At 33.7% G+C, this 27152-nt stretch overlaps 4 protein-coding genes and 1 non-coding gene across 7 annotated transcripts; 3 read left to right on the top strand and 2 right to left on the bottom strand.

Moving 5' to 3' along the window:
- The first annotated feature begins 1784 nt into the window (after positions 1-1784).
- On the top strand, positions 1785-4372 carry LOC114176596 (pentatricopeptide repeat-containing protein At5g16860-like). Its single transcript, XM_028061678.2, has one exon. It carries the CDS (start codon positions 1839-1841, stop codon positions 4365-4367), a length of 2529 nt encoding a protein of 842 aa, XP_027917479.2. The 5' UTR covers positions 1785-1838; the 3' UTR covers positions 4368-4372.
- Positions 4373-5908: 1536 nt separating this feature from the next.
- Positions 5909-8116, bottom strand: LOC114176755 (protein yippee-like At4g27745). Of its 3 annotated transcripts, none has more exons than XM_028061898.2 (4): positions 8007-8116; positions 7769-7797; positions 7508-7634; positions 5909-6268 (listed from the first exon to the last, which is right to left on the bottom strand). In XM_028061898.2, the coding sequence occupies exons 3-4, from the start codon at positions 7598-7600 to the stop codon at positions 6041-6043; spliced, it is 321 nt and encodes a 106-aa protein (XP_027917699.1). In that variant the 5' UTR covers positions 7601-7634; positions 7769-7797; positions 8007-8116; the 3' UTR covers positions 5909-6040. The 3 variants fall into 3 exon arrangements, with proteins under 3 accessions (XP_027917699.1, XP_027917698.1, XP_027917700.1); XM_028061897.2 differs by having other exon boundaries at positions 7950-8114; XM_028061899.2 differs by lacking the exon at positions 8007-8116 and adding an exon at positions 7873-7987.
- A 1037-nt stretch (positions 8117-9153) lies between these two features.
- On the top strand, positions 9154-17494 carry LOC114177544 (phospholipase D delta-like). The gene is made up of 11 exons (XM_085670753.1): positions 9154-9464; positions 9585-10538; positions 10947-11063; positions 11158-11352; positions 12135-12416; positions 12504-12572; positions 12684-12834; positions 12947-13095; positions 13474-13644; positions 16106-16303; positions 16709-17494. The coding sequence occupies exons 2-11, from the start codon at positions 9591-9593 to the stop codon at positions 17000-17002; spliced, it is 2574 nt and encodes an 857-aa protein (XP_085526879.1). The 5' UTR covers positions 9154-9464; positions 9585-9590; the 3' UTR covers positions 17003-17494.
- Positions 17495-20518: 3024 nt separating this feature from the next.
- Positions 20519-22975, bottom strand: LOC146887448 (uncharacterized). The gene is made up of 4 exons (XM_085671418.1): positions 22136-22975; positions 21844-22067; positions 21511-21768; positions 20519-21422 (listed from the first exon to the last, which is right to left on the bottom strand). Exons 1-4 carry the CDS (start codon positions 22964-22966, stop codon positions 20519-20521), a joined length of 2217 nt encoding a protein of 738 aa, XP_085527544.1. The 5' UTR covers positions 22967-22975.
- Positions 22976-25370: 2395 nt separating this feature from the next.
- On the top strand, positions 25371-25444 carry TRNAR-UCG (transfer RNA arginine (anticodon UCG)). The gene has a single exon. It is a non-coding gene; the product is annotated as a tRNA-Arg (tRNA).
- Positions 25445-27152: the final 1708 nt, after the last annotated feature.

Below are 27152 nucleotides of genomic sequence, written 5' to 3' on the forward strand. Positions count from 1 at the left end.
ACAACCACATGAAGTCTCAATATAGACTAGGCAACCAAGCAGAAGGCAGAAATTGTAGATTTGAAGACCAACTTGAAGATCCTTTGGTGTTTTTAATTAGGCTGCCTGCTTAGGAGACCACATTTTGTGTGAAATGTATTAAGGCCTCTTTTGGTGTAATTTTGTAGTAATTGGTACTCTATTTTGTTAACTTCGTTTGTCCAGCACTTGACTTTTGTTTAACATCTGAATTACATGAGTAAACAGGTTCTGATTGCACTTAAATGAATATTGGTCTCCATTATTGGAGTTGTGATTGCCATTTGTGCTTTTATGTTTGGCAGGTTGTCTTACCAAAGTATAGATTGAATTATATTTTGCTATATTTTGCACTTCTGATTGTCAAGTTTTCTTATAAAATTACGGACTCCATTACACTAATTTTCACAAAAATAGGGACTTATTGAACATTTTAAACTTAAAATAGGGACCAAATTGAACAATTTAAATGAAAATAGAGACTTAACTGAACCTATTTAAACTAGAGTTGGGACCAAATTGAACAACTTAAACAGACATAAAGATTCATGCATCCAGAACAAGATAAAGATTACTCAACCCTACTTCATCTAGAACATAAAAAACATTCATAACTTCATTCATAAATTACAATGCAAAGTCAGTGACTGGTTTTTTAACATTCGTAACTTGATCAACACCTCTAAAACAACATCCTCACCTAAACACATTGATTTTTAACATTTATGGCACCATTACTATAAAGATTACAACAATAACAATAACTAATCCTAAGAAAAATTGGATCGTTTTCTTCATAACCCTCATAGAAATCTCCAATTCAAAAATCTTCATCCTTTGCTGGCTATAATACCATCCATTTCATCATATAATTCTTCATCACACCATTTGAAGTAGTTACACCACACCATATCACTGCAAACAACACTCTTGTACTTAGAACAACCCTAAAATTGTCTACCATTATTCTTCAAAGTTCTTGTCACTCGAACCAGTGCAACTTCTCCACATTTATAAATGTGTATTATACCTATACCCTTGGAACCACGAATATGAGACCTACTGCAACTTGACTGTCCCCAACTATTACAGCAAGAGGAGGAAGACGAATGGTGATGAGACATACCTCACAAACAGGATTTCAAAATCACCATGTGGATTGTGCACACGTTTCTTGTTGGCCACAAATTTGCTGCAAACCCTAATTTCTTCTCCAATTGGATTTCATTCACTTTTAAACCTACAACGGTCATAAAAAATGAATGGTGTCAACGTCACTGCAAAAATTTGACATGTACTCCAAACAGTTCCATGTTGTCACTGTGTCGTTAACAATTTTAACACCGTTTACCAAAAGAACTTGATGGAATGCAATTTTACATAAATGATGACCAAATTGACCATATAACGAAAATAGGAACCAAATTGAATAATTCTAAAAATAAAATGATTTTTTATTTTCATTAAAATAAAAATCAAGCTAAAACATAACAAATCTGCCATTACATAGACGTGATAGATAATATTGTATGTATCACAATTCGAAAGTAAAGTAATAAATGTAAATTTTAAAACATTTAAAAAGGTTTTTAATCACAATAGTAGATAATACCAAGTTAAAAATACAATAAATCAAATATGTCTTAGCAATCTTAAATTATGAAATTTTCCTTTGTAAACATTTTAAATTATGATAGATATTTTATTTTTTTATGTATTATTAATATATTCAAACCGATATTTTGAAATAACTAAAGAAACATCAACATGTATTTGTCTATGTGAATCGAGTGTTGTGTTCCATTGTCTCTGTCTTCAAGATGCAGACTTTGGTTTGGGAAGCTTTCAGTCCCTCACCACACTTCACTCAACCCCCATCATCAATTGGTTCTTCCACCAACCGTGCAAGCCTCTCTCTTCCTCACTCCTCAAACCAAAGATCCAAACTTTACAATGAGCCACCGAGTTCCGCCACCTACGCTTCCATTCTCGACACTTGTGGGTCCCCCACCTTCGGAAAACAGCTTCACGCCCACTCCATAAAGTCAGGGTTTCAAGCCCACGAGTTTGTTACCACCAAGTTGCTCCAGATGTACGCAAGAAGCTGCTCTTTCCAGAACGCATGCCACATGTTCGACACAATGCCCTTTAGAAATTTGCACTCATGGGCCGCACTCCTGCGTGTCCACGTTGAAATGGGGTTCTTTGAGGAAGCCTTCTTGCTCTTTGAACAATTGCTGTATGAAGCAGTGCGATTGGAGTTTTTCGTGTTCCCTGTGGTGTTGAAGGTCTGTTGTGGGCTTTGTGCTGTGGAGCTGGGTAGGCAACTGCATGGGATGGCGTTGAAATATGGGTTTGTTAAGAATATTTACGTTGGTAATGCTTTGATAGATATGTATGGTAAATGTGGGAGCTTAGATGAGGCTAAGAAAGTTCTAGAAGGAATGCCCCAAAAGGATTGTGTCTCTTGGAATTCTTTGATCACTGCTTGTGTTGCTAATGGATTGGTATACGAGGCGTTGGATCTCTTACAAAATATGACTGCGGGTGAGTGTGGTGTAGCACCTAATCTTGTTTCTTGGAGCGTGGTGATTGGTGGATTCGCGCAAAACGGTTACTATGTTGAGTCAGTTAAACTGCTTTCTAGAATGGTGTTGGAAGCAGGGATGAGACCGAATGCTCAAACTCTGGCCAGTGTTCTTCCGGCTTGCGGGAGGATGCAATGGCTATACCTTGGGAAAGAACTGCATGGCTATGTTGTTAGACATGAATTTTTCTCTAATGCTTTTGTTGTGAATGGGTTAGTGGATATGTATAGAAGGTGCGGTGATATGGAAAGTGCCTTCAAAATGTTTTCCAGATTTTCAAGGAAATGTGCTGCATCTTACAATGCAGTGATAGCTGGTTACTGGGAGAATGGCAACGTCTTTAGGGCCAGGGAGTTGTTTGACCAGATGGAGAAAAAAGGTGTAGAAAGGGACAGAATATCATGGAATTCTATGATATCAGGGTATGTGGCATATTCTATGTTTGATGAAGCTTTTAGCTTGTTCAGAGATTTGCTGAAGGTAGGAATTGAGCCTGATTCTTTCACTCTAGGAAGTGTTCTTGCTGGCTGTGCTGATATGGCTTCTATTCAACGAGGGAAAGAGATACATTCCCATGCCATTGTCAAAGGTCTGCAGTTCAACAGTTTTGTTGGTGGAGCTTTGGTAGAAATGTACTCTAAATGCAGGGACCTAGTGGCTGCACAAAGGGCATTTGATGATGTAACTGAAACTGATCTTCCAACTTGGAACGCTTTGATTTCAGGCTATGCCCGCTCCGATCAAACTGAAAAGATTGGAGAACTTCTCCAGAAAATGAAAAGAGAAGGTTTTGAACCAAATGTGTATACATGGAATGGTATTATAGCTGGTTATGTGGAAAATAAACGGTGTGATTCTGCAATGCAATTGTTCACCGAAATGCAGATTGCAAACTTTAGGCCTGACATATACACAGTAGGAATGATTTTAGCTGCATGCTCCAAGTTAGCTACAATCCAACGAGGAAAGCAGGTCCATGCATATTCCATAAGAGCCGGGCACGACTCATATGTTCACATTGGAGCTGCCCTAGTGGATATGTATGCAAAATGTGGGGATGTTAAGCAATGCTATCGTGTATATAACAGGATTTCAGATCATAATTTGGTGTCGCACAATGCTATGATCACTGCCTATGCCATGCACGGATACGGGGATGAAGGAATTGCTCTTTTTCACAGAATGTTATCTGACAAAGTAAGACCAGACCATGTGACTTTTCTAGCAGTTCTTTCTTCATGTGTTCATGCTGGATCATTGGAGATTGGTCATGAATGCTTTGATTTGATGGCAACTTACAATGTGGCACCCTCTTTGAAGCATTATACATGTATGGTTGATCTGTTGAGTCGTGCAGGCAAGCTCTACGAAGCATATAAGCTTATCAAGAACCTGCCAATGGAAGCTGATGCAGTGACCTGGAATGCTCTGCTGGGTGGTTGTTTTATTCACAATGAAGTTACCTTGGGTGAAGTAGCAGCAGAAAAACTCATAGAATTGGAGCCTGATAATCCTGGAAACTATGTTATGTTGGCAAACTTGTATGCTTCTGTGGGGAAATGGCATTATCTTGCTCAAACCAGACAATTAATGAAAGATATGGGAATGCAAAAGAGTCCAGGGTGCAGTTGGATGGAAGATAGAGATGGCATTCATGTGTTCGTTGCAAGTGATAAGACTCACAAAAGAACACACGACATATATTCTGTTCTGAACAGTTTAACCAAATTAATTAGAATAAAGCATATAAATCATTTATAACTTGAGCAGATGGTTATTAAATACACACTGACACACATTTTATATAACTTCCTAATCCACCTCAAACATAGGAATATATTTTCTGAAACATATCAATGTAGTGTAATCAACTAAAGGAAATGTTGTGGCTTTTTATAAAAACACGAACTCAATTTATGAACATTTGGGATTGGTCTGGTTGCTACCCAAAATCATCATTAACTAATGACTCTTGAAATTTTGAGTACATTTGAATTGTTGGTGTTTTTAGTCCTATTCGTTTTATCCACGAGTTAAATTAGTAGGTTCTCCTTTTAACCCTTCTAGGTTTTTTATAATTTAATATATAAAACATAACACTAATAAATAAAGGATTTAAGCTAAATATATTTTTTGAATATACACTGCTAATAAATAAAATATGCAAATTAAGTAAAAGTAGTTTTTTCTAATATATATATATATATATATATAATTTCCCCAAATATTATTTTTTCTAATATATATATAATATTTCATTTAATATAAAATTATTGATTAAGTAAATACAATTTAAATAGATGTTTGTTAGGTGGCTAAGAAAATACAAACTACACTGCCATTTCTGACAAATATTTTATATTAGACAATTCATAGTTGAATTTTTTTAAAATGGTTCAAAACGAATACAATTTGCCTAGATAGACTTCTCAAGAATGAGTCTCTTTGAATTACACGGTTCACAAATTCTTCCTACAATTTTTATATTTTTGTCATTGTCTCCGTGAATATAAAAATTTTCATTTTGTCTTTTTCAAATTATAAAATTTAGAAGTTAGAAATGAGAATGTGTAATCTAGAAAGCTTTTAAATTACAAAATTTTAAAATCAACTTTTCATAAAAAGAGATTTCGAGATTATATAACCTAAAAGTTAAAAAATGGCATTTACATTGTATCATCAAGAAGGTATTTAAGAAAAAGGATACTTTCAAATTACATAATCCAAAAGTTATAAATGACTTTTTGGGAGTTGAAGAGGGTTAAAAAAAAACAGATTGTGCAATTCGAAAAGTAAGTTTTAACTTATGAATTATACCTTCTAAAAGTCTTTTTTTTCTTCTAAATTGTACATCCAAAAATATTTTTGACTTCGAAATTATACAATTTGAAAAGAACAAAATGAAAAGTTTATATTTATGCGGGTGCAAAACGCAAAATATGGATGTGCGAAAAGAATTTGTCTGCATACTTTGCAGGATGGACTTTACTGGTTGGACTTCACTAATGAACTTATATGGGCTGTTTCTTCTTGCACCCTCATATCCTCATATAAAAAAATTTCCCATTTTGTCCTTTTCCGATTACACAATCTCGAAGACAATTTCTCTCTCTTCTTGCAAAATCCAGAAACCGAAAATGACTTTTTAATTGTGTAATCCCAAAGCCACAGACCGTGGAATCTAGAATTCACATTTTTTAGAGAAAAATGACTTCTAAATTGCAGAATCCGGAAGTCATTTTTACCTTCTAGGAATAAACATCTTATCTTCCAACATTACTTCTATTGACAACACCAGGTGATAACGAAATTGAAGAACACAATTCACAAATTTCAGACAGGTAAAACAAGACCCTCCTTTTACATCTTAACAATGAGTGAACAAGCACCATGATGATTGGAACTAATATATTAAGGAAAATCAAAAGTCAATGCTACCAGTTCTCCATTACAATTTTGGATTTTTCAAGTATGAATTTTCCTTCCTTGTACTTCTGTGATGCTTCATAAGCTCTTTCATATTTCCAACCCAACACTTCATGGCAGTCTCCACAGTAAACATCAGCAACAGTGTGTAGCCCAGTCATCAGGTGTCTGTCTTCTTTTGGCCCTACCACAATGTTCATTGCATGAGAGAACAGAAAACCTCGACCATACCTTCCCTACTCAAAACATTAGTATCAAACAACTGTCAGATAAGTTTCATCAACCAAATTTTACATATTATAGGACAATATAATCATTATATAAATGTAAATAAATAGTTTAAACCAGAAGGGAGTTTTAATGTTTCAGAAAAGAGTGTAAGGCATCATAAACATTTAAATGTAAAAATTACCTAATTATTGTGATACTCTGATCAGTACTAGTATTTACATGAAGTTCACAAAATGCATGTTTAGAAATTATAAATGCAGTTAAAAGTATTGAACTTGTATGTACAGTATCTGACATGACTCCTTTCAAGAACTTTTAGAAGAAAAATTAGATAAAATTTTCATACTATAAAATTAACTTCTACTTAAACTACTCTGTAGAATTAGTGTACGTTGGTTTTAACTTAAGAAAAAAGTTCATTCTCAATTGCTCTATAAGTTTAGTACATGCTAGCATACATGGTGAAGTTAACCATAAACATATTCCTGTAAGCCAAAGGGAGTTGATTTTAAGGAAGTTTAAAAGGAGCTTAAAATGTCTTCACATACATAGGCAATCTCCCAAAAAACTCTACCCAAAATGACCTCTGAGAAATGTACATTCTTGGCTCTGGGATCCAGCCACATTAAAACAAGCTCACACTGCTTTCCTTCATTTACAGACCTTAACTTCAACTATATTCCTCAAGTCCTTCTAAACTACCGGGCCAAAGATTCATGTTAGCAAAATGAAAAATTATAATCATCTATGAATTGGTTTCTTCTTTCTCATGTCTACCATACTCTCCTCTCAGCTCTTTTCTACTTCTACCATGGTGGAGTTTTGCCAATTGCCGTAGCCAATTCATGAAGGGAAACTCACCATGGAAGCACAATAGACCGCAAGAGTTTATATGAAACAATTTTGGACTTCCAACATTTATAACACAGCACTCTACTTTTTCTCTTTTCCTATCTCTTCTTTTCACCTCAAGTATTAGAAATCTAACAATATGATCATGATCTTACCCCTGCCACCACTTTACCTTCTTCAAATGAAAAACAAACTAAAACAAAGCACAATACACGAGGAGATTTATAAAGCACCATTTTATCAGCACCGATAACAAAAAAACGACCCAGTAGAGAAAGCATGTGTAAAATTTCATCAAATGAACCGCAAGAACAAGTAACATTTTCATCAAATATCCACAAATTTATAAATGCTCGATAAAGAAACAGAAAAAAAAAAAAAAAAATCCCAACCTGAAAGGTTTTAGCAATTATATCGTCATGGAGGGAGACTTGGTTCCTACAATTACAACAACAGTATAAGCGAGGCCCTATGGTTTCCCCCATTTGTCAACAATTGCAAACTAAACACCTCCTTTATCTGAAAACATGAAAAAAGCAAAACTAAAAATCTCAGTTATGCAAGAGTGAGAAGAACACACAAGAGGTTTAGATCTGCAAACCCAAGAGAAAAAAAAGTGAGTAGTTAGTTGGAAAGTAACGAAATTTCTTTACCTGCAACCACCGAAAGATGACCCAAAGATCTGCAACAAGACATTAAGCCAGAATCAATCGCAAATTCTGAGAAAAAAGCAAAGAGAAAAGGAAAAGTTCCGAACAGCAGTGATATAAACAGCAACACTACGCATAATAATATCCTGAATACAGAAAAATAAGAGCAACTAAAGATATAAACCCAATTTCATTCATCATTGAGTCCCCATAAAGGGTGACAGAGGTTGGAACCCCTTGCCTTGAATTTTTCTATGAAGAATGAATCCGAATCTGATTTTTGTTAATTTCTAATTTTTGTTCCTACAAAAATATAATAATATATGTTTGGTCTTTCAATTTTTCAAAAGTTAACAATTTCAGTTTTACATTAATATATCAACTAACATTATTATTAGTTATAGACACATCAACATTTTTATTATAGATTTTATATAGTTTATTTGTGGACATGATGAATTGTTCAATTTTATAAAACTAGAAGCCTATATATACAATTCAATTTATTTTTATGAGGACTAAACTTCCACGTTTACAAAATTATGACCAAAATTAAATGAAGCCTAGTTTTATGTAAAAAAAAAAAAGAAACTACTATTTATTATAAAGTTTAACAAAAAGAGATAAAATTTGGGAAATATAAGTATTTCTTTTTCCAGAAGATAATTTATTTACTTAGTACTATGGTTAGTGGTTATTTATTTAAGTTTCAAATATTAGTGAGTTTTTGTCTGAACTAGAAACAAGAATTTGAAGAAGGGAAAATCAAATGTGAAACTGTGTTTTTTAGGTTTTCAAATGTTGCTCCATTTTAATTTATCCATTGTGTGTTATATTATAAATCCAAAATTCTTTATTATTATTTGAAATCCTTATATGTTATTTAAACTGGAATTTTTCTAATTACAAAAATTTAATATACTTTTCATTAAACTAATAATATTTTATTTTTCTACTCTAAGTAATCGTTTATTTTTTATTTTATAACCACGCTCTCAGTTTTATTCAAAAAATATTTAACTTTCCAAATAATTAAAAAAACATTTGTTGTTTATTTTATTTTTTATTTCAAAAACAAATTTTAAAATAGCTAAACAAATTTTTAAAATCAAAATACATAAAAAAAAACTTTAAAACTAATGGCGCCAATGAGAAATCGATTATCCCATTTTTAATTATAAAATCAATTAAAAAAAACATGTTGGGAAATTCGTTCCCAAAGCAGATTTAGGTAAATAAATGGAGAAAGATTATTGAGATTGTTATTTATTTATTTTTATTAAAAAAAAAAGAGTGACACCTGACCAATCTCTTTCTGTTTTGATATTTGTCCTTTCTTAAATTTTGTAAATTTTTTGGTCCCATACATGGTTTTGGTTTGGAATTTGCCAATTCTGGAATGCATGAAATTTGCCACCATTTTCGGATTGTGGAGGTGGTGTTGGACCATGCTCTGAATTGCAACATTACATGAATCCATATACACCCAAATTTCATTTCTTTTTCCTGTTTTATTTTTATTTCCTGCCATTGGCTTCTTCTTCTTCACGCTTCTTTTCTCCAGGTGATCAATTTTCTTCTTCTGGTGGAAGAAACTGAAACCTGAAAACTTGTTGAAGAAACATGTTGAACATGGCTTCATGCATGTTTTCCTTAGGGCTAAAAGATGATGGCATGAGATAACTGAAAGGATCTTAAGGTGATAAACATGATACATTTTTTAAATCATTCTCCATAACGCTCTTGCATCTAGATTGTGGATTTTACAACATGAACATAAGGTGTTTGATTTAGAGAACATGCATCTTTGAGTTCACAGGTTGGAATGGATTCTCCTGGCACTTCCCACGGCTGTCCTCCCAGGGAGCATGAAGGCCATCATGATGCGGTTTTCTTACATGGTGACTTAGATCTATTGATAATTGAAGCCAAGTCTCTTCCAAATTTAGATTTGTCTTCAGAAGCAGTTAGAAAATGTATGACTTTGGGCAACATGTGCCATCCTCCATTTATGAAAGGAAAGTCACTCGGTGGAAAAGATAAGATGATAACAAGTGACCCTTATGTTTCAGTATGCATAGCTGGGGCAACCGTTGCTCGAACTAGAGTGATTCCTAACTGTGAGAACCCTTCCTGGGATGAGCAATTTATCGTGCCTGTTGCTCACCCTGCTCATAAAGTGGAGTTTCTCGTGAAGGATAATGATATTCTGGGGGCTGAACTCATTGGAGTGGTGGAGATACCTGTTTACAAGATAATTTCAGGAAATCCTGTCAACGATTGGTTTCCCATCATTGGTCAGTATGGAAACTGCTTAAAACCTTATCCTGAACTGCATCTTTCTGTTCAATATAAGCCAATAGAAGTGGACCGTAACCAAAAATTAATGAATGAGGATGGGACAGCATATTTAGGAGTTTCTAAAACCTATTTCCCTCTCAGGAAAGGAGGGAGTGTGACTCTGTATCAGGATGCACATATACCAGATGGTATGCTACCTGAAATTCCACTTGAGGGTGGAAAAATGTTTCAGCAAAATAAATGTTGGGAAGACATATGTCATGCAATTTTGGAAGCTCATCACATGATATACATTATAGGATGGTCGGTTTACCACCCAGTTAGGCTTATCAGAGAGGCAAAAAAGCCAGTACCTTCAGGGGGAGAGCTTTCACTTGGAGAGCTGTTGAAGTACAAGTCACAAGAAGGACTCCGAGTGGTTGTGCTGATTTGGGACGACAGAACTTCACATGACAAGTTTCTTTTGAAAACTGTAATCTCTTTACCCTGATCACAATGATATCTATTGATTTCCTCAACAAATTCTATCCAAGTTAGTGTTTTCTTGGTCCTGAATAATTGCTTCGTTTGCTAACTAAGTTTAACTCACTGGACAAAAAATCCTTGATATTACTTTCATACCATAAAGTTGTTCAAAGAAGAGTCCTATTTAAGATAGAAGTGGGTTCTGAAGTAAAACGTAGTTATGTTTCTTCTTTATGGTGGTGGATTTGCTTAGACTGCCTTGTGCATTATCAACTTTGAGTAATGAGGTGTTAGGCTCTTGATATTTCCTTCGTGGATTGTTGTAATGTAGATATGGTTGCATAACAGCTTTGTACACCTGTGTCACCGAGATTAATATTAATCTACATTATAATATGTAGTTTGTTTATTGCAGGATGGTGTCATGCAGACTCATGATGAGGAAACTAAGAAGTTTTTCAAACATTCCACTGTTCATTGTGTGCTATCTCCACGTTATGCAAGCAATAAGCTCAGTATTTTCAAGCAACAGGCATGGAGTTGTTGCATTGAATCTAGTAGTGTACTTTCTCCTTTTTCAGCTAAAACTCAAAACAATACTAATTTGATTGAATCATTTGGTCCAGGTTGTGGGAACCCTCTTTACACATCACCAGAAATGTGTGCTTGTAGACAGTCTTGGTTCTGGGAATAATCGGAAAATAACTGCTTTTATTGGTGGTTTGGATCTATGTGATGGTAGATATGATACCCCTGAGCATCGGCTTTTTCGTGATATCGATACAGTTTTTCATAATGATTTTCACAATCCTTCTTTTCAAGTAAGTTTTTATTGTAAACATTGTAGAATTCAAAGAATAAAGTGCAAGGGAATTTTATAAAATGTCTTTATGTGCATACTCTTTCTTTTTCTTGAGTGTATAGAAAAACAGTGGAATAAAGATAATACCAACTTGTGGCATGTACGTCAAATGTGAACCCCCACATGGATCAACAAATGATATTGTGCTATAAACAAAATAAAAAAATGTGAAGGCCATTCAGAATGTGATATCCTATAATCTACTTTATTAGTCCTATTTCCACCCAAAGACACTCAAGTGTGATATCATCATGTTGTATATTTTACTCATCCATCACAGTATTCTCATTGACTAGTGCCATTATTGACACTTTAGTAACCAATATTCAGTCCTATAAAGCATTCAGTTTGCGATACATCCTTACAATTACAAACACAAAATTATGCTTGAAAGTTGGCTCAACATACCTTTATTTCATCCACCTCATGAATACTGACTTTCAAATGTGATCAGTTTTGTGACACGTTTATTATCTGCTGACTTGTTCATGCATAAACTTACTGTTAGAAATAAATTTACAGCAATTTGGTGACTCTTTTAAGATATCACCTTCATGATGCATCATCATGTGGAGATATTTTGTTATGAATGTGTACACATAACATAATCAATTATGTCAATCACATGGTGCACTGTGTGGTTGGGTGGAAGAGAAAAGAAAATAAAATGCACACATCAGCATCAAATAAAGGGAAAAAATATCATGGGAATTTACACTGCAAACTGTGTGCTATATGCAGCAACTAAGTTCGAATTCGTGTGCTCCAAGGCAACCATGGCATGACTTACATTGTAAAATTGAAGGTCCAGCAGCATATGATATATTAACCAATTTTGAACAAAGATGGAGGAAGGCCAAAAAATGGCGTGATTTCAGGCTCAAAAAGGTGACAAACTGGCATGATGATGCTTTGCTTCGGCTGGATCGAATTTCATGGATTGTCAAACCAGCTCCTTGCCCCAATGGTGAAAAAGCTGTTTATGTAACCGATGAAAGTGATCCTGAAAGTTGGAATGTGCAGGTATGGAAATATGTCGATAGAATCTGATGACATGTACCATCCTTCCTGATAAAGTTCAGAAAGATTATGAGCTAGCATTAAATACAGGTGTTTAGGTCCATAGATTCTGGATCTGTAAAGGGCTTTCCAAAGGATGTTGACAAAGCTAAGGCTCAGGTAAGGTTGTAAGGATATGTTGAAAAATTGATTCCCCTTTATACTTTGAGTGCATATTGTTTTCATTAACTTCACATTAGTCCTTAACTTCTTCTATTTTCTTTTTTTCAGAATCTTTTGTGTGGAAAAAATTTGAAAGTTGATCAAAGCATCCATACTGCTTATGTAAGAGCAATAAGATCTGCCGAGCACTTTATATATATTGAGAATCAGTATTTTCTGGGCTCCTCCTATCACTGGCCTTCATATAAAAATAAAGCTGGTAGATGAACTTAATTTTAACACATTTGTTAGTTTCTGCATTGTGTTGTATGTTATAGTTGTAGCTTTTGAAAATCTACTGCAACTGTAAGGTCAATTTCTTATCTCAACAGGTGCAAACCACTTGGTTCCCATGGAGTTGGCTTTGAAAATTGCTGGTAAGATCAGTGTAAATGAACGTTTTTCTGTATATATAGTTATACCAATGTGGCCAGAGGGTGTTCCAACAAGTGCTGCTGTTCAAGAAATCTTGTTCTGGCAGGTCAGACCAATTTCTAATCTACAAACTTTGCAGATTAACATTTTCAGTACTTTCTGCAGAAGTCTGTCTAAATTAGGTAGTCAGTTTGGTAAAACCGGTTTCTTCCACAAACAGATGAACATTACTTGATGCATGTTTGGATAATGGAAATGCTCTAGTAATCTAAAATCACCACAAACTTGATGCATGTTTTGATATCAGTTGAAGAAAATATATTCCTACATAGTAGTCACACATACTTGTGCTTTCTTTCACCTTTAGTTGAAGAAAATGAATTCACAATTTGTTTATGCTTGTGTTTGGCATAACAAAGATGATTGAACCTTGAAAGGTACTTAACTATTACAACCTTTGCATTTGAAATTTGTTTGACTATAGGGACAGACAATGTCTATGATGTACAAGATTGTTGCTGATGCCCTTGAAAAAGCAGGTCTCTCTGATCAGTATCATCCACAAGATTATCTCAATTTTTACTGCCTCGGAAAGAGAGAACCCTCAAGCGCAAATGTTTCTTCAACACCAAATCCATCAGAAAACCGCGCTTTGGTAAGCTAAACTACCCTTCTTTTTCCTTAATCAAATGTTAGCATTGCATGCGTGCAGTTTGAAATATTCATAGAACACTTAGATTAGAATTTCTTGACGTGCTTTCTTGTTAAGTAACTACAAGAAGTTAATTCTTGTCAGTGTTTGCCCTTTCATCAAACAGTTAAAATATACTAGAAAAATCAACAGAGACTCAAATAAAAATATTCAAATTTATAAGACACTTGAAATTAATTAAGCCAAAAAGTTACAATCAAATATATTCTATTATAAAGAAAAAGATATTTCAAAAGTACTATTTTATTATTTTACATTATCAAGAAACTGTTGATTACTTCTCTAAAATTTCTTTACATTCATGCTCAATTATTACTGCAATTTTACGTTGTTTTAAAGATTTTTAAAGTAAATTAATTTATTTTTTCAAAGATTCTGTTTTTCAAATTGTAATGTTAAGTTTTTTTCCTTCAAGATTGAATAAAAATTTACAATCTGAAAGCAAAGAATATCAATGTGGGTTGGAGTAATTTAATTTTAATATTTACTCAGCAAGAAAAAGACAACACATTTAGAGTAAAGAAAACGGAAAACTTCATGTTCAAAAAAGTGTCTCCAAATAACATATTCTGTGTATTGTTTCTGATTGGTTCTTTTTTACTTTATTCTGTAAAATTAGAATCATATTTCCTTCTTTCCCTAAATAAATCAAATCCCTAATATTCATTTTCCCAATTTACAATATACTTCTAATATATATATATATATATATATATATATATATATATATATATATATATATATATATATATATATATATATATTGCATGAAATAGCATGCATGTCTTTCTCCACTCTTCTCAATACCCGTAGCGTTTTCCAAGTTTCAATCTCTATTCATGGCTTCTTCTTCTTCTTCTTGTTCTGCTGGCTCTGCTTTTTCTGCTTGTTCTGCTTGTTCTGCTTGTTCTGCTTGTGCATCTGGTTCTCCAGAAGAAACCTCCTCCATAAAAACGACACCGTTACCCTTTCCCGCCACTTCCGTCATAACCCCCGTGAAGTTTAACGGCCAAAACATCCTCTCCTGGGAGGGCTACGTTCTCCTCTGGCTCCGAGGCCAAGGTCTCGCCGATCACTTGACGAAGAAAGCGATCGAAATCGCTGAAGAAGAAAGGGACCAGTGGATGCGAATCGATTACAAACTCGTTCGCCTGTTATGGCAATCCGTCCACCCTACATTACTGGTTCACTTCCGTTCCTACAGTTCCTGCTGCGACCTCTGGAACAGGTCCTGCTGCGGCGTCGGCGAGCTGCTGGCGCTCATTGTTCGAGACGGCGACTCGCTCGGCCACCTCAACAAGATCCTCTCGGTTTCCGAAGAGGTAGAGTTTTTCCTCACGAGGGGGAACGTGTCCGAGAAGCTCGACACGTTTCTCACGCTTTCCGTTTTGCACGGTCTGAACAACGATTTAGAGTCTATTAGCAATGAGATTGTGATGAAATCGGATGTCACCACCGTCTAGGGTCTTTGTGACCGTTTTGTTGTGAGTGGTCGTTAGAATCGTGCTCCGTAGGCACTGATCGGTGTTTTGTTTTTTCTTTGTTTTTGTTTGCTTGGTCTAGCGTGGATTGAGTGAGGTTTTTTTTTTTTTTTTCTTTCAGTTATGGTCCCTGAGATTAATGCTATATATATACAAATTTTCTTCTTAGACAATAAATTTGATTTACCATATTATTTCTTTGAAATGTTTTTAGATGGATTTACGGATCTTTTTACATCCCTAACTATGATATATAGCTATGATATATGTGCTATGCAGAAGCACGTGATCCAGTCTGAGAGTAATATAATCTATCTTACTACAAAAAGAAGGGAAATTATCATGTAATAAAGAGAATTAAGAATAAAGAAAAAAAAAACAAGATTTGATGTTGTACAATGTCTTAACACAGTAGTCTTATAGTAAGTTGAGTTATACGATGTCTTAACAACTAACATGTTGATGATAAAATCAATTACAAAAATGTTTATTTGATGGTCTTCTGGATCAAATTCCTTAACCTTTATTAATGGACTAAAAGTACACTTGAAAGGAAGAACTAAAAGAGAAAAAAAAATGTTATATTTCTCATATTTGTCCTTCTGATTTTACCCTTTCTAACAGCTTACCCTGATATGGCTTTGATGATCTTTTTTGTTTGTCACTGAGACAGTAAATATGCCTCCCATGGCACCTGATCTGGATTATCTAGCACCTGCTATATTTTATAGGATTACTTGCTTTGTTTTGAGAAATCAGAACAAACATAGAAAATGATATAAAATACAAAGGACAAAAACATTATAGGATGACTATTCCTTTAGAGAAGTAATAATTTGGTGCACGGAACTCCATTTGCAAACCTTTTCTGTCGTATGGTGATAGTTTATGATCATATTGTTATTTTCCTTTTCTTTGGTCAGGTAGCAGTAAAAAAATTCAGACGTTTTATGATTTATGTTCATGCCAAAGGAATGATAGTTGATGACGATTACGTAATTATTGGATCAGCAAATATTAACCAGAGATCATTAGATGGTTCAAGGGACACAGAAATAGCTATGGGAGCTTATCAACCAAAATATACATGGACAGAAAGTAAACCCCATCCACGTGGCCAGGTTTGAAGCTCCACCTACATCTGTTAATGAGATATAATAATTGTTGTACTGGGAAATAAGCATATTAATACAAGGGTCTCCTGAAACTTTTGAGTTCCACAAAACAAGGTCTTTTCACAAATTAAAGTTAACTTTTACATGACTTATACACACACACACACACACATATTTGAGTAGCAGAGTGTTATAGAGTCAGGCAACCCCCCATTAAATAGTTATATCATTTGAGTAAAATTAACTTGTATATTATTTTAGCAGATTAAATGATTGTAATCATAACTGATGAAACCCTAGCACAGTGGACTAGTAGCATAAAGTCAACTGAGTTTAAAGGTGTTGGTTATGAAATTTCATCTTTTCTTGTCTCAGTAATTGGAAATTCCTACATTGATTGTGTTGGTGTAGGTGTATGGATACAGAATGTCACTGTGGGCTGAGCACCTTGGTAGTCTTGACCATTGTTTTAGTGAACCTCAGAGCCTGGAATGTGTTAGACAAGTGAACACAATTGCAAAACAAAACTGGGGCATATATGTGTCCGAAGATGGGAAATACATGAGGGGACATTTGATGCAATATCCCGTTAAGATCAGCAGGGATGGAAAAGTGAGTGCACTAGATGATCATGAATCTTTTCCTGATGTTGGTGGCAAAGTTCTTGGGTCAGCAAACTCACTTCCAGATCAACTAACCACCTGATTAACCAAAGAAAGTCTTGGAAAAATTAACCAACAGATATACAGCTGCTAAGAATTGCAGCTCAAGAAAATGGTAATGATATGACAGTAAAGCCAAATCATACACTGCAAATTATCTTTACCAGCACAATGTGTAACATCTTGGAATGGTCCTATTTTGCAACTAAATTGATAGCCTTTGTATGTAAATTTGTGTATTTGATAGTGAGTGCATAATCACTCTTATGTAGGATTGTGAAATACACTGCATTAGTGATTCACATAACATTTTCTCTTCTTAGGGGATCCTCCTTCATTTCCTATAGGGACTGAGTATTAGTTTTCTTCTTTTTTCATTCATAGATTTTTGACAGAAACAATGTCAGAACCTTATCAAAAACTTTCATGTTTGTTAAGGTGAGATGATTGTTAATCTGGTAAATGTCATGTCTTTCCTTGTACAGCCCTTGAAATATCATCCTTTTTTATGTTCTTCATCAGAAAAATAAGTAAACAAGGGGCATCATTGTTTTATATAGTAGTTAGAATTTGCTAATATCAATCTGTATCATGAAGAACTAGTGAAAACATGTGTGTTGACGTAATAAAAAATGATAAAATTACTATTATTATAATTATAATTATAAAAATAAATATAAATATTTATAAGTTTATTATAGATAATTATTTTAATTTTAAAAAATGGGTTAAATTTAAAAAATAAAATTTTAAAAAACGATCACTTGAATAGTGAAACTAATAAAGTAATTATTTTAAGTTAAAAAATGAGTATTTAAAGAATAAAAATGAAAATAAATGTGTACATGGAGAATCCATTTATATAATAGTGTAGAAATATAGGTAAACTGAACAAAAAGGATAAGGGGTGAAAAGGATGATTACCTTTTGTTTCAGAAATAGTTAATAGTAAATGAATGCATTTATATAATTATCAACAAGCAATGGTGACATGAGAGGTTAAATGTGTTTCGAATGATTAATTTTATGACGAAGTTATCGAAATGTTTAATAGTAATTAACTTCATCTGATAATAATTTTTTTAAAATTTCAGAAGTTATGTGATATTATATTAAAAGTCAACAAATATGATAACACAATTTTTTCGTTTCCTAAAATCTATAATTAATACAAATTATAAAATATATGAGAGTTTACCAAATAGACTCCTAAGAAAGAGATGTGAATCACAATTGTCAAACTTAAAAGCCTTGTCTTTCCTAACCAAAGCTTTCTCGATATCATTTTCATACATCTTATTTCTAATTAAGAAAATCAAAGCTTTTATAATTTAAAAACTAAAGATAATTAATCAAATACACATGACAAATATTACACACACTCATCGGTCTTCCGAGCAGCCTCCTCAGTCAAATGAAACATAATTTCCAAGCAACCTCCCTGACTATGGTGGAACATAAAGCTCTTCTGAATAGTCTCCTCAGTTAATGGTGAAACATGAAGCTCTTCCAAGCAGTCTCTCCGACTATGATGGAACAAAATGTTCTTCCAAGAAGCCTCCCTAGCTATGATGAAACACATTCACAAACATATAGAAACTTTTCAAAATATATGTCTTCACAAAAGCTATCTTTTTTAACCGAGGTATCCCAAATAGTTATGTAACATATAACATATAAAAAAAATCATTCTATAATCACAATTCTAAAAACAAGTCGAAATATCCTAAAAAAGTTGTCATTCACTTAAAAACACATCTTTATAAAATTTCAAGGAATACATTAATACAATTATCAATTTGTATGTGGGAGTGATATATGGATGTTTTTATTCAAATGTATTTTTTTCTTTATAACTTTTTTCCTTAAATAATGTTAGTATAATTGTTAACATATAGTTACAATTATCTAAATAGGGTCCACCTATGACGTACTAATACTTCAATTTGGTACGTATCCGTGTTTTACACGTATATGTGTATGATACTTTAAGATATTTCACCGATACTTATTAATAAAGTATCCAATATATAAAGAATCAATATTTTTATGATGACAATAATTTATAATTTTTTATGTTGACATATTAATACTTGTGATTTAATTTGGATGGACACGTAATAATATATTTATTATGTTTTTAAAAAATATTGTACACTTTTCGATAATAATATATAACGTATCATATCTTATTATTTTCAAAATAAACGTATCAGCATATTGGATACATGTCGTATCCGATAGATATATTATATCTGTGCATCATAGGGTCCACTCATCACACATAGTCAGACGTATACGAATATAATTAACTTTTTGGCTAAAATACTCCATTGGTCCATGTTTTCGCTGGAAAATCTCAAATAGGTCCATAGATTTTTTTTAATCTCAAATTGGTCCATAATTCTGCAAAATTGATTCAATTAAGCCCATTCCGTTATTTCTTCATAAACGGCGTTTACTGCTGATGACTTGGAGTTTTGTACATGCTTTGCTGTCAATTAATTGTGAGAAGCAGTGCAAATGACGTGGTCTTCTCCTATTTAGTAACATCTAGTAGTTTGCCCTAGCATTTTGGGTTGCAGGAACTGAAAGGAGAGAAGAGAATAGTTTGTTTATGGCTTCTTCTCATTCATGGTCGACGTGCTCCTGCAATGGGTTGGGGGTGCAAAATCGAAGTGATTCTTGTCATGGAGGTGGGTCAAAGAGGTTGGGTTCAATGGTTGTTTGCTATTGTGGTGAGAAAGCTGTCTTGAGAACTGCAAGAACCCCTAAAAATAGGGGGAAACAATTCTGGGGATGTCCTAAGTATAAGGTAAGATCCATGGAACTTTGATTTTTTTCGTTTAAGTTAAGCAGGAGATATTTGACGACTGTGTGTATGGTTTTTGGACAGAGGGGTTCTGAACAATTGGTTGGCTGCAATTACTTTAGTTGGTTCAGTGGAGATGAAGAAATTGTTGGTTCAGTCACGAAGAATGAAGAAAGGGATCTTAGTGTGCTGAATATGGAAGAAATGTATGGGCAAAGGATGAAAATTCTTAGTTTAGAAAAATCTGTCATGAATTTGGAAAATAGGATAAGGGTGTTATTTTGGGGGGTTTGTTTTGTTTGTGTATTGAATGTAATATTATTTTCGTTGTTGATGAAAAATCCATAATGCATTGTAAAACTTTGATTGTGTATTGAATGAGAAAGTTTGTTTTAAGCACATAATTTTGGTGTTGTTATAACAGACCCAAACTTTTGGCCTTATACACCATATCATAATTGAATAAAGAAATTGCTATATCAGACCGAATTTGACAACATAATATCAAACTTTTATATAGGTGTTGATCGCAAATGTATTGCAAACATACATACCAGAGCCATGCTCTTAACAGAGCCAAAAAAACCACAAAACATCAATTCGTTTGACCATTACAGCACACGCATAAAATAAAAAAAAAAAATAGCACAGAGTAATGGCATTGGTTTGATCATTACAACAGATGCAGAAAATCAAAATGGGATCAACACTATCAAAACATGTCTTCTAAAGACGTCCCCTTCAAATTCACAGCTTCCAAACACGTCCCCTTCTTGCTTGTAGCTTGGTTCTCATTGGTTGGACTGCACGTGTTGGGCGCCTATTTGGTGGCCCTGTTGTTTGTTGGCTTGGTGGAGTAGATTGTGGAGGAGCAGAATGTGTTGAAACAGATTTTGGTGGAGCAATTGTTGCTGGTCCAGATTTTGATGGAGCAGAATTTGATGAAGTAGATTGTGGTGGAGCAACTGTTGGTGGCCCAGATTGTGATGCAGCAGATTGTGATGAAGCACATTGCGGTGGAGTACCTGCTGCTGGCCCAGATTGTGGTGGTGCAGATTGTGATGAAGCACCAATTGGGCCAGGTTGTGATGGACTAGGTGTTGGGCCAGATTGTGGTGCAGATTGTGATGAAGCACCAGTTGGGCCAGGTTGTGATGGACTAGGTGTTGGGCCAGATTGTGGTGCAGGTTGTGATTCAGTCTGCTGTGGTCGAATAGGACAATAGTTCCTGTTGTGTCCAAGTTCCCTACATACACTACACCTCTTACGAAACCCTTCATTAGACATTTGTGTATCATTTTTCTTTAACTCCCATGGCTCCAATCTTCTCTTCTTCTTAGGTCTTCCAGGCATGATACGTTTTTTTGGAGGCATGACATTTGGATAAGAAGTTACTTCCCACACTTGTTCACCATTGATAGGGTAAACAATCGATGCATATGTTTGTTCATAAGTACACTTTTTAAAGCAATCTGGAATGAAATCTTCTGCATTAATGTTCAAAAACTTGATTGCACATAGTGCGTGATAGCATGGGATTCCACTGACACTCCATTTCCTGCACGTGCACTCCCTTTTATCAATGTTTACCACAAATTGCTCTCCAAGTGCTGATGTGTGGCGAACTTCAAACAACTTATCTCCTGCCCACCTAATTACAATCACAAAATACACATATTTTGTAATGACAGGGGACCAACTTAAAAGGAAAAAAAAAAAGCATCAAAGTGTCAGTGTACCTTGGTAACCAATGCCTCACTAATTTTGATTCGTGTTTAAGTCTATCCAGAATCTTTGGCATGATTGACCCCTTATAAGCTGCAATTTTTTTTCTGTTGCTGGCCCATTTCTTCATGATGTACACTCGGATATCCTCTAACATGCTTATGATGGGCTTGGTCCGAGTGTGAAGTAGCACACTATTGAATGACTCACACATGTTGTTGACAACAGTGTCACATTGAGGTCTTATAGTGAAGCGTGATCTTGACCAGAACCTAACATACCAGTACACAGAAAATGAAGTCATGAAATACTAAAATCAATTAACTAACAATGAATATTTGACTTACCTTGGGGGAATCGCTATTAAGTATTTGAATGCGTCCTCATTCAGCTCCTTAATTTTCAGCATTTCTTTCTCCCAACCTTGTGGATATGTGGAATATGCTGCCAGCCACATGAGACGCTTGAGATTTTTTCCTGGAAATTGCTTTCGAAAATTGGCATAGAGATGTCGGACACAATATCTCTGATCCACTCCAGGAAGCAGTTCTTGGATAGCTTGAAGCAGACCCTGTGAAGTACATAAACTTTAGTTATCAACATACATTTGACATAAAGTAGCATTTTTTATAATATTACCTTCTGCTGATCTGATATAAAGGTGCATGATGCACCGACTGTATCCCCACCCAAATCATTTATCAGAAGCTCCATGAACCATCTCCATGAGTCCTTGTTCTCCACTTCTACAACCGCATATGCTATTGGCAAAATTTGGTCATTGCCATCTCGTCCAACTGCTGTCAATAACTCTCCACCATACTTGCCCTTCAAAAAGTAGCCATCCACTCCAATAATGGGCCTACATGCGGCAAAACTATCTTTGCATGCCTTTAGGCATGCATAAAACCTACTAAATATGACTTCACCATCAATGTTTTCCACTTTAACCTTCACTGTGGAACCTGGATTTCCTCTCAAAAGTTCATGTGCATAATCGTATATTCTTCTATATTGCTCCGTGAATGAACCATCAACAGCATCTCTTGCAATTGCTTTTGCTCTGAAAGCCATATTTCTAGATATACTGACATTCCACTTCCTAGATACCTTGTCACGGATATCCATGACCTTCGTATGCGGGTTTTCTCTAACAGTCTTTTCCATCTTCTTACTCAACCATTTTGCATTCATTAACTTCACATTAAAATCTCTATTGCAGTTATGGTCATCAATTATTTTCCTAAGTTGCCAAGACTTCACTGCAGACATATATGCACAGTAAGCATACCAATTGCACTTTCCCTCCGCACCAAAACATTTTACAGTAACTCTACTCCTGTCATTTCTATCAAATCTTAAATTCTTTCCATTTGCCAATGCATATGTTCGAATAGCTTCTGTAAATTCCTTTTTCTCTGTGAAATAGGTACCAACTTCCCATTTGTATTGGTCCATACTTTTTGGCATTGAGAAGGTTGGAAAGCTTCCATAACTCTCTTTATCATTGTTTTCCTCATCAGTGTCGGTTGCAGTAAGGAATTCATCTGAGTGCCACTCAATATTTGAAAATTCATCACCAGATCCTACTCCTACAACCTCATCCTCACTTGAATTACTACACTGTGGTTGACTGCAAGAACCTGCTCCTCCAATATCTTTTGGAGTACAACCAACTTCACATTCCACGTGACCATCACATGGCTCAACTTCCTCGTCAGCTTCAACACTAACATCAACAAGCCCTTCATCACAAAACTGCTCTGCAGCAACATTACTCCTTGTATCCTCACCATCTGCATCTGACTTATCTTCGGTTTCGTCATAAACCTCAACCACCTCCACCTCATCTGCCTCATGTAAGTTCTCTTCAACTTCAGCATGAACCTCCTGAACATCCTCATGCACATCCTCCTGCACATCATCCTTAGCAGTCTCTTTTTCTCCATCATCATCCAACTCCTTTTCAACTTCAGCATCAAAAACCTCCACATCCTCCTTATCTGTTTCTTTTTGTCCATTAACTTCATCATCCAACTCCTTTTCAACTTCAGTATCACCATCCACTTCTTTATCCCCTTCATTATCAACCACACCCCCTTCGATCATGTTAATAACCTCAGGTTCAGTCATCCTGTGCACCACATAAAGATGAACAACACCATTTATCATAGATATGGTGGCCATATGCATAGCGCCTTTGTCATCAACTAGTTGCACCAACCTATCATCTAGCACTGACTCTCCTCCAATAGAGTACCACAACTCTTTGGGATTAAGATGTCCCAATTCTCGTACTTCATGCAGAATCTCGAAATAGCTCCACGTATCAGGATCACAGAACCACGACACCCTTTCCCCACCGTCATACCGTAGCTTCCCATCACTGACAAAATGCCCACAGTGGTGGACCACCACTTCGAAACGATCTTCAGACATCCAACCTGGAACTAAAATGCCCACAAAAGGATACACATATTACCGTCCATACCACCGTCAAACCGACAAATTAATATGGGGGACCACAAATAATATAAACTACACTGCTCAAAGCAAATGGGGGACCACAGACCCACGCACAAAATGGAAAATGAAACTCCTTAAACCCCAATCACACAACACTCCCACACTTCCATCCATGAAAATAAAGCAAACTAAAAAATCGAAGTCGAAAAAACCCTAAACCCCAATCAACGAAAATAACAAACAAAATTCCCAAATCCAACTTCTAACCTTCAATGTAGATGACCTTCGCTCAACAATGTCGTCACGATAAAGCCTGGAGATTGAAATCAACGTTGAAAGCGCCTTCCTTCGCCTTGCGTTCCTCCGCCTTGCCTTCCCAATCCCTCGTCGCAATCCCAAACCTTACTCGCAATCCTTTTTTCTCTTAATCCCTAATTTTAAAATCAACCCAAAACGACGTTATACTTACCAAATTAATAAACAAAACGACGACCATCAAAAACATTTCTGTTCAATTCATATTTTATTTTCCACCTTGTACTGTTCAAATTAAATAATAAATCCACATCAGCCATCCATTGAAACGTGTACAGTGTTATACAAAAAATCGTTACTCAACTTAACGCCGTTAACGAATTGGGCTTAATTGAATCAATTTTGCAGAATTATGGACCAATTTGAGATTAAAAAAAATCTATGAACCTATTTGAGATTTTTCAGCGAAAACATGGACCAAGAGAGTATTTTAGCCTAACTTTTTTAAATAAATGTAGTTATTTACGACGCTAATGGTTAATACTTAATACAGATGTCTCTCAAATGGTTTAATAATATCGTGAAATTATTGAAATGTCTTAACAATGTTAATGTAAACGATTAAAAGTAAAAGAAAGTTAATGTAGAAATATGTCTGTATAGCATAATTTATTTTGTATTGAGGCTCTTAATGAATTTATGTTTTTTTTTTTTTTGGTCACTTTTACAAACTATAACTCCCAACAATAAAATTTGACAACTTAAATGTTTTAGTCTAGCCAAACCACTTTTCAACCTATGCTATGAAGTTAATTTAAACATCATAGATAGGATATTAAATGTTTATGTTTAAACTTATGACCAGAGTGCAATTCAAATGTCAAAATAACTCAAAATATAAGGAACATATCTATGAATGAAAACAAAAAACTTCAAATCAAATCGTTTGGAATTTATTATCCTCCAATCAACAAAATGATAGAAATGAAATAAAATGAATTATTTTCATGATTAGACGTAATAATATTGAGATTTTCCTGTCTTTTTTCAATTTCAATCATCCACCATTATTTAATTGATTATTAACTAAATTCAAAAATAATAATTAAATATTATAATATAATAATATTAGTCGCCTTTAGATCTCAAACGTGACCGCATAGCGCAGTGGATTAGCGCGTCTGACTTCGGATCAGAAGGTCGTGGGTTCGACTCCCACTGTGGTCGCTTTAAATTTTTTTTATTTTTATTTTTTATTTTTACATTATATCTCTTTTAATATTACTTTAACTTTAAAATATTAACCTTCCCAATTTTTTATTTTTTAATAAAATAATATCACAATCCTCCTAAAATATTAAATAATTGAATAAATTTTAAAAGAAATAAATTTAATTCAACAAAAATAAAAAATGATTAAATTTATAATTAAGTTTAACTTATTTTTATATTTATATCTAGTTTCACAGTAAATATAAATCTGAAAAAACAAAGGGTACGAATATTAAGCAGATATATATTTTAAAATGAGAATAGTATATATTTTTTGTCTTGTAATAGGTTTTCAACATGTTACTAAAAGAGAGACTAATCTTAACAGTAACAGTGATTCAAACGAGTTTTTATATTATTAACATCAAACGCGAAGTAATATAATTTAAAAACTCAATTATTATAATGAAAAATAGTTATTAGAATATAAAGAGTAAAATTTAAGAAATAAAATAGATAAAAGAAAAGACACCGTAGAAAGAATGCTTTACAATATAGATATAGATAAAAAAAACATTTATTAAATAAAAGGACAAGATAGTAAAAACGTGAGAAAATTTTTAAATAAGAGGATAACATAGTAAAAAGTGCGAAAAAGAAAATACTAACTAGTTAATAGACTGTTAATAATAGTATAAATTATGATTGCGTAAAAAATAGATAAAAATAAAAATAAAAAAACTATTCTAACTAGTTATTAAAGAGATATGCCTTTTTTGACTTTTTTTTTTGTCATTAGTAATTCCAATTTTTTAATAAATAAAAAAGTGTATTTATTTATTTATTTCGAATGAATAACTTCTTTGTACTTAAAAATAATTATTACATATATTATTGCAATATCATTTCTACGAAGTTATGTGCGTATATATATAATGTATTGTTTCAATAATTTTTAATATCATATTTATAAAATTTGATATACTTTTAAGATTATATAATTTTAATTTGGAAAATGCTAACCAGTGCCCTAAAGACACCGGTTAAAAAATCATTGATGTGCATTGGTACTATAATTTTTATATTGAAAACTGAAATAATTAAATACATTAATTAAAATAGTATAAATGCATATTACATTTTTTTTAAAGACAAAAATATTCTTTTAATTTTTAGACAATATGTTTTTGATACAATTAGGACTTTGGAATTTTTAAAGTCTCTACTCAAAAATAATACTTTAATTGTTTTTTTTTAATTTTAAATGTTCAACACTATTTTTTTTTTTCTGATTTTTCTGTTAATTTCAACTTTTTTATATTCAATTATATTTAAACATTAAAATACATTTATTTTATTATTTTATTACTTTTATTAATAAATATTAAATAAAATATTAAATACATATGTACGGGTCTTTTTATCTTTTAATTAAAATAAAATTATATTAATAATTATTAGGTCAGATTTTAACTAATATCACACTTAATTATATATTTTTATAAAATTTCGTATATATTAACTATCTTTAATCGGTGTTCTTAAGAAACTGGTTAACGAGATCCTCTTAATTTTAACGCATAAATAGGCGTTATTGTGCCTGTGTGTATGATTTTCTAAATATGTGTGATATTATATTAGTAGGTGATAATAGTGTAATATTATTAAGTTGTTATATAAACTAAAATTGTGTTTATTAAAAATAAAGTGAAATATATCAGAA

The sequence above is a fragment of the Vigna unguiculata genome, chromosome 3 (genome assembly GCF_037176805.1).
Source record: "Vigna unguiculata cultivar grain cowpea cultivar isolate G323 ecotype 2 chromosome 3, ASM3717680v1, whole genome shotgun sequence".
Lineage (NCBI taxonomy): Eukaryota > Viridiplantae > Streptophyta > Magnoliopsida > Fabales > Fabaceae > Vigna > Vigna unguiculata.